Source organism: Drosophila willistoni, assembly GCF_018902025.1.
Source record: "Drosophila willistoni isolate 14030-0811.24 chromosome 2R unlocalized genomic scaffold, UCI_dwil_1.1 Seg200, whole genome shotgun sequence".
Lineage (NCBI taxonomy): Eukaryota > Metazoa > Arthropoda > Insecta > Diptera > Drosophilidae > Drosophila > Drosophila willistoni.
Genome location: NW_025814051.1, coordinates 761,643 through 770,364, shown reverse-complemented (window position 1 = coordinate 770,364; position 8,722 = coordinate 761,643). Strand labels below are relative to the sequence as shown.

The 8,722-nt window shown below is 32.5% G+C and overlaps 1 protein-coding gene across 1 annotated transcript; it reads left to right on the top strand.

Moving 5' to 3' along the window:
* Positions 1 to 4,760: 4,760 nt before the first annotated feature.
* On the top strand, positions 4,761 to 8,297 carry LOC111518520. Its single transcript, XM_023175485.2, has 4 exons — positions 4,761 to 4,817; positions 6,322 to 6,572; positions 6,642 to 7,505; positions 7,571 to 8,297. The coding sequence occupies exons 2-4, from the start codon at positions 6,324 to 6,326 to the stop codon at positions 8,147 to 8,149; spliced, it is 1,692 nt and encodes a 563-aa protein (XP_023031253.2). The 5' UTR covers positions 4,761 to 4,817; positions 6,322 to 6,323; the 3' UTR covers positions 8,150 to 8,297.
* Positions 8,298 to 8,722: the final 425 nt, after the last annotated feature.

Below are 8,722 nucleotides of genomic sequence, written 5' to 3'. Positions count from 1 at the left end.
CGCGATAGAGATGTGAAGTCAATCGATAGCTTCGTCCATAGTATCCGAATTTATAAAGTGCGATAGATCTATGTTAATTTTTTGATGGCGATGTATCGAACTTAGCCCGCACCAATTCGCTCATACAGAATGAATTCGCTCAGGCTGCCCTTTTAACTCTTTCAAGCCGTTTTTTTAGCTTTAATTTAATTTTAAAATCAAAATTTAAAATAAATGAGTACTGAGTTAGAAAGCTGCATGAATGGTAGAATGCATTCGAATCACAATTGTATTTTTTGAAATATATGTGAATACTGTGTTTGAACTAGTCTGGTCAGTGGCTCAATGGGGACTTACTCGGACTAAAATATTGTTTTTACAAAAATGATTTTTCTTTTCCAACTATTGAAGTAATATTACATAGTAGATCCATAGGCTGTATGATAAATTTAGCAAATATATATATATATTTTTTTTATATTAGGTATCCTTATTTATCTTTTCTGGGTTTGTGCCAATTAGGAATTCCTTCTTAATTAGATTGCCCAAGAGTTGTCGCAAAGTGTGCAATCCAAAACCGCGCACTGAAATTTTTGGTGTATTAAATGTAATTTTTAATAGTCTTCATTTCAACCTTTTTTTCTGTTCATTTTCAATCAAATTATTAGTTATGAAATGTCCAAACAAAATAAGACAATTAGAATGATTCGTGTGCCTTAGTACATTTCGATGCTTTGAAACTCAATTCATTACTTTTCATTATACAGAGTTCGAAAATTTTGGAGTTTTGACAAGTACTTACATTCTCTATACTAAGTAAGCATATTCCCCCATACTTTTTCACTGTGTGCTCTTTTCTAGATTTTGATTACATCACTTTCTCTCAAAATGTCACGAGCACATTACAGTTAAACATGTATAGCCGTTTCCGGTTAGAGATGACTTAAATTGATAGACCGGTACTTCCTCATATTATTGTAAAAAATAATTCTCACCAAGAAAACTTACATATGTATAGTTTCTCAAAAATGTGCTTAGACTTAGGGAAAAATTGTAATCTAAAGGAAATTAAAACACTAACACTATATGAACGGCAGAATTTTTGAGAGACCATTTCAAGCGGAAAGTTGATTAAAGTTTTTCTTGTTCGAATATACGCATTTTATTTGTATAGTGTTCTCTTTAATCCCGTTCACCTATGGGCTAACAAGAATCTAATGTATACATACATAAATCCTCCTTATAAATCCTCCACAAAAGTAAAATAATACTTTGCAACACCTGCAAGTTCCTGATTGATATACCATTTTGTTTCAACTAAATAATCGCCAGTAGGAAATGGAAGGCGTGCAACTTCGGGTCTTAAATAAAAGCCTTGCACAAACACTAGTCCCTAGAAAAATAATATTTAATATTATCTATGCTGAAGTCTGGATTCTTACCTCATAAGGACATGAATGATTAAGGTTGGAAAATCGTAGAACATCGCCTACCAAAACTAATGCAATTGGATTATAGGCTTTTCGTAAAAATCGACAAACATCTAAATCGATTTTGTATAGCCAAGGCTTATATCCATTTGCTCTCTTGAATAGCCCCCCTACTATGTGTATCTTGTGGGCCTTCTCAAGTAACGTGGCATTGAAATTTAGGGTAACAACATCCCGTTTTACAGCTTTTAATCGACATTGGTGCACCGCAACGATACTTGTATTCACATTCTCGCACTTGTAATTTGTAAATTTCATAATTGCAGCGTCCTGAAAATCTCATAGAATGACTTAGGTTAGATTAAAATAATTAAAAATACTTACAGTAAATAAAGAATTTTGAATGAGCCAAAATGCCACAAATATTTTGAACGGAAAAACCAACTTTAGAGCCATCATGACCATTTTGGCATTGTAGAAGTTATAAGTGCGTAATATAGTATTTAAAATATATTTAATCGTAAATAATCTTCTCATTTGAGTTGACAAACTAATTGCATTTTTAGGAAATTTTTTTAAAAACGTAATTACATAAATTAAAAATATAACCAAGTGAACTACGACCAGCAGATATTCTTTAGAAATCTTTACGTTCAATTAAGTTTAAGGCAATTGATGGTCCTAATGATTATGGGTTTTAATTTTAAAATGTTTCAGTGAGCTTGCATTTTTTAACTTTTCCATTTAGCAAACCATTCGATTTTACAAGTCTATTTCTTTGTTTTCTAAGCGAATCATAATCACTAACGTTTTCAGTCATCCGCTATTTAATAATACAATATTTGGAATTTGTTTCGACTAAATTGTCGGTAGGGAAAAGGAAAGGTGGTGGGCAAAAGGTTCGGACTTTAAATACCAATGTTGAACAGTTTTGCTAACTTCTCTCATTTTATCTTAAAGGTAGAATATCTGCCAACGAAACAACCTATAGACATAACCCAGATAATATAGTCATCAGATTAAATTTATTAGAATTTTAGCTAAGTATGTACTAGACATATTGATATTCTCTTATATTAATGAGAAAACAAAACTTACTGACTACTAAATTAGACACCCAATCAAGGGATTAGCCATGTTGTCATCCAGAGGGGCACCTAAAAATTCTAATATTTTCCTTACAATCAATTGAAGCCGTCTATTATTCTGAAAAAAATCACCAAAAATTGTTCCTTGATTTTCTACAGCCATTGTCCAAGAAACACTCAAGAGACATAAGCCTGGGAGTTTAAAACATGAAACTTACTATTAAGACTTGACTTATTTATGCTCGAGAACAATTAAGTTCTTGAAGCTAAATGACCTTTAGCACCTTGGCTCTAAAAATTTTGGAACGAAAAATTTTTCTTTGCTTACTCATACTTTCTACCTAATGGGATTTCGTTGTCAATTAATTTAATCACTAATGTCTCAAAAGGGCAAAACGACCATTGGCAGAATTTGAGACTGAATTTTGGAAAGTTTCCAAGATCCCAAAACATAATTTTTGAGTCTAGAAACTAGACTCTAGTTTAAACCAAAATGTTCTTTTGAATCAACACTTGTTTTATTTCTTAAATTGCAAATCATAATCTAATAACAACACAATAGATTATAATACTATGTGGTCCAAAAAGAATACAATAGTTTTATGTAGCTCCCCCTCAAAGATCTTCCACAAATGTAAAATAGTATTTAGCAATTCCTGCAGGTTTTTGATTAACATACCACTTCGTTTCAATTAAATAATCGCCAGTAGGAAATGGAAGACGTGCAACTTCGGGTCTTAAATAAAAGCCTTGGACAAACACAAGTCCCTGGAAACAAAGAAACAATATATAATATTGCCTAAGCTAAAGTCTGAATTCTTACCTCATACGGACATGAATGATTAAAGTTGGAAAATCGGAGGACATCCCCAGCAAAAACTGCGACAATTGGATTATAGGCTTTTCGTAAAAATCTACAAGCATCTAAGTTGACTTTATATAGCCAAGGCTTATATCCATTTGCTCTCTTGAATACGCCCGCTTCTATGCGTACTTTTTGAGCCAACACAAGTAACGTGGCATTGAAATTTAAGGTAACAATATCCCGTTTCACAGCTTTTAACCGACATTGATGTATCTGAAGAATACTTGGATTGATATTCTCGCACTTGTAATTTGTAAATTTCATAATTACAGCTCCCTAGAGAAAAAAAGAATTAAATGTAATTAAAGTGAATAGAAATACTTACATTTAATGGGACATTTTGGATCAGCCATAATGCCTTGAAAAGAAAAACAAACTTTATCGCCTGCATGATAGTTTTTTTTTGCATACTAGAATTCTCCACAATTGAAGTTATTGAAAGTTTATTAATCGTTGATAATCTTCTCATTTGAATTGACAAAGTAATGACATTGGTATCTACCGAACACATGCAGGAAATCGTTATTTTATAGTTTACATGGCTTTGTTTTGGTTTAAAAAATATCATATACTACACAAATTAAAACTATAAATCAAACAAACAAACTAATTATTTTAAAACGATTTTTAATTGCAACTCGATCGACCACACCTGCTTAATCGCTTAACAAAAATTTGTTTGAGAATTTTTGCCCAGAAATAACTCGTAAGCTGGTAAATTCAATACTAAATAGGTTGACTAAAGTAAATACCAAGTATTAGCATTCAACTTAATACCAAAATCATAGGAAAAACATAAGTATTTAAATAAGAAGCATGGTTTAAATAAGCTGAATGTTAAAATTTTTTTGCATCAATGGGACAGTCAATTATAAGACGAGTATTGTGATTTGTAATGTACATCTTGAGAAAGGAAGACTATTAAATGAATAAATTAACAATTTATTATTGGTTTCCTATATTATATGTTGGTTTGGTTTGTTTTAAACCTGAAGGACCTACTTGTGAGACATCCAGTTTAAATGAACATATTTTCAAAAATGGCGGGTGGATTGTTATCGAACTGATTTATCGCTCGCATCTACAGCAATTGTCGTGTTGAAAAAGTACTTTTTATACCCTTTCAAATAGAGTATATTGATTCTGTTGTGCAACGCATAGAAGGATGAATCTTATACTATATAAAGTAATATAGATATATTCTTGATCAGCATGACAAGACGAGTTCCCAAAGCCATGTCCGCCCCCTTTCGGATCACTTATATATATATATGTATAAAGCTGTCACATAAACATACGATAAAATGGCATGCTACACTCGACGCATTGATCGAATACAGGTAAAGGTAGAGAAGCAAAAAACCTTGCAAGGGTAAACAAACTTCGGCACGTCCGAAGTCAAGCCCGGCCCTCTGTTTGTTCTTATTTGTTAAAGGTGAAAGTCTGGCTTAACAGGTGATTGAAATTCATAAAAATCAAAAAGAATATTTTCTTTTTATTTTCTTTCTTAAAGTTGATTTATAAAAATGGTGCACTATACTAATATTTTAACAATGAGAAAGTGAACAAGTATCCTAGTTGTGAGACACTTTGGTCCAGTTGTGGGACACTTTTTGTTTCTTGATGACTACAAATTTAAGAACCAATTACAAATACAAATACATACAAACATACGTGTAACGAACAAGGTGAAAGTAGCCTGACCACTTTTTTCTTTCCGTCTATTTGTTTTTACTATTCTTTAGATGAGTTTAAAATCGTAAAAATTGAATATCCATTAATTATGTGAGCAGATTTTTCTTTATCTTACAGCCTTAGAAGAGATTTTCTTAAAAAGACCCCCTTTCAGTTCTTTGCCCAGGTATTTTACGGATGCCCCCAAACCCTGAACTTTTTTATTAACCTATGTGTTCAGAGCTGAACTTAAAGGCCTAAAGACCAAGAGAATTGTGGAGATTCGGGGCCAAAAAACTTTGTTGTAATATTTTCAAAATACGTTTTTAATACGTCTTTAATTTATATATGTATTCACGCTTTGCCTTGTATTATAAATCCGGGCCTTGACATGCTATTTTTATTCATGAATTTAATGTAGTCCCCACGGTGGTAATCGGTCATATTAAAAATTTAATGTTTCTTCAGTTTATGTCATAATCTCAAAAAAGAGTTAATGCTTTTGCCACGAAAAATCACGAGGGCCATAGAAGGAATAAAACTAACACATAATTTATAAATAAAATAAAACTAAAACAAAGAAACAAAAATATTAAAAAAGTTAGGCAGTCCAACTGAACAACGAGGATCCGGGCTCGAATCCTAGGCCAGTGCATGGATGTAGTTTATCGTCTAAGACGAAAGCCAGTGCTTGTAAAATATAATTAGGTTGACAGTTTACAACTTTATCATATACTTATAATAATATGGAAAAAAGTAATATTTTAATTAGTAGTTGATTCTAATTTGGATCTATGGCTGTGGAATGGGGAACTTTGCTCTTTTAAGTATGCAAAAAGCAGTCTGAGAATTCGCTTCTTAAAATATAAAAATAAATTTAGGAATGTTCTTTAAAATATAAATGTACATACATCGAATTAAACATAGTATTAAAACAATATTTAAGTATCAAGGCATAAAAAATGTTTTAATCTTGTTAAAGACAATAAACTCGTTTCCAGCCTATGTCACTTTAAGAAGCAAAGTATCCCCATTTTGTAAAAAGGCTAGAGATCGGCATATTCTCTAGATCCAAAGATAAAAGTAATAGAATAGTGATCTATAAGGTATACAAGGGTCTGAAAAGTTCTTTTATATAGCCAAAAACAAACAGCAAAGTTTTTTTATTATTTTTTTTTTAATAATTTACAGATTACGGACCGTATTTGCCAACGACCGACCAAGTTCCTCGACTTATTTCATTGATATTAATTTGCATTCCAATATATTTTTCTCGTTTTTTTAGTCATGCCAGCCCTAAAACATAAAGCCGAAACACGCAAATTGTATTTCAATTCGTTGCTTCAGGCAATTAAATTTTGCATATTGGAAAAGAAGAGCGTTCGATCGACTGCCCAAGAGTATGGGATAGATAAAAATACTTTACGCCGTAATATTAAGAAAGTGGAAGAAAATTATGATGATATCGCCATAGTGGAGGATGACGAGTTGTTGGAATTCCTTCGTATGTGTAGTAGAAAAACTCCATGTAATATGGTACGTTTATCCGCTTAACATTTCTGATTTAACTTCCAAAACTAAAAAATATCGTTAATTCTTTGACAGATTTTCACACCCTCCCAAGAAAAGGATCTTGTTGATTATATACTCAAATATGTTGATCATTATCATGGCTTGACCCTTGGTGAGGTGAAACAGTTGGCTTTCCAATTTGCCAACAAGCTGAAACTAAAGTATTTCTCTTCCTGGGATGATGATGCCACAGCCGGTCCTAAGTGGTGTAGACTTTTTATGAAACGTCATCCAGAACTTACACTCAGACATCCAGAGCAAATATCACTGAATCGGGTCAAAGCTTTTTCCAAGCCAATAGTTGAAAAATATTTCTCAAATTTAGGCAATCTGCTAGAGAAACACCTGTTCGGTTGCAATGCCATTTACAACATGGCTGAATGTGGTTTCTCAGCAGTTCCTTCTAAAATGGGCAAAGTTATAGTCTTGAATCAGGGAATCAGAAAAGTTGCATCGGTCGAGACACTAGAGCGGGGCACAATGTTAACCATGGCCCTTACGGTCAATGCTTATGGCAATTCTATTCCTTCATTCTTCCTATTTCCCCGCAAAGAAATGGAGACTGGAAACTGTTTAGACAATGTTTTAGACGGAACTGTTGGTTTGGCCAATGAATCAGGTTTGATGGGTCAGCCGGAGTTTGTTCAATACCTATGGCATTTCATTAGATTTGTTAATCCATCATTAGAACGGCCAGTACTTTTGCTTTTAGACAGTCACACTTCACATTTATCCGTCGAAGCACTTGATATTGCTTCTGAAAATGGTATACATATTCTCTCATTTCCGCCATATTGTAGACATAAATTGAACCCATTGGAAGTATCTGTTTTTGGCTCACTCGAGAATTATTTCATATCTGAATGTTCCACTTGGTCAACAAAAAACGACAATAAGGTAGGTCAAATTAAAATTTGTATTTTGATTTTTTATATTATTCTACACTTTTTTCTTTCTCAAAGGTTTTTAAAATCCAAAATATTCCCGAACTTGTATGTGCCGCATTGGACTCAGCCCTAATGCCAAAGACAATTAAAATGGGTTTCACTGCAACGGGCATTGCTCCATATAATCCCAACATCTTCAGTGACACTGACTTTGCGAATTATAGTAATCCTTTTGAAGACAACGAAAGTGAACAACAAACCCGTATTATCCTTGTAGATGCCGCAAAAAAAGATGATCACGATGGAGAGGTATTTATTTATCATTCATCGATCTCAGATGAAATTGATCCTTTGCAAGATTTGGCTTTAAAAAGGGTTAAACGAAAACTATCAAAGAAAATATTGCCAAACAAGGCAACATCACCATCTAAGCGTCACAAAGCAAATGATTCGCTGCCTTTAGAGGAAGATTTTTGTATCATTTGCCTAAGTTTGTTGCCCACAAATATGACCTCCATCAATTCCACCAAATGCTCCATATGCCAACTACCAGTTCATCTGAAATGTGCAACAGAAACTAGCTTTACTTGCAAAATTTGTGAACATTTGGAGGATGGTAATAAGGATAAATTCAATTATCTATTAAAGACTTAAAAATTTAAAATTTTGTGTGGCCTTTGTTTCAAATGTATTATTTTATAGAACCACATTTACTATAAATATTAAAAAAACGTATAAAGAAAATTCTTATAGTACCTATAACATATAACTACCTCTTCAGAAACAAAAATGCAAATGGGTTAGACAAAAACTTGTTTCTTTTATATAGAGACATCAACTAACATCGAAAATGTTAAAATGTTTTGCTTAAATTTTTAAATATATTTTATGAAAACAATCCAACAATTGTTTAATTTTGGACAATACATAAAAGTATAGAAGAGATACTATTGATGTCAAAACTATTTATGGAAAGTATACATCGATTAATGTTAAAATAAAATGAAGTGAAAAAATAATTGAAATTTATGTTAAATGCACTCTAGCGCCGCCACCAGACAATGGCCAACTCCGGATTTATGGCCCAAAAAAACTAGTAAAAAACGTTTATACGAATAACTTGACTATTTTCAGTCCGATTTTCATAAAATTTGGTATGCCGAGAGAAATGACTAACACTAATTAGTGTGTCATTGCCATAGTCAAAAAATTGTGGGAGGCAAATGG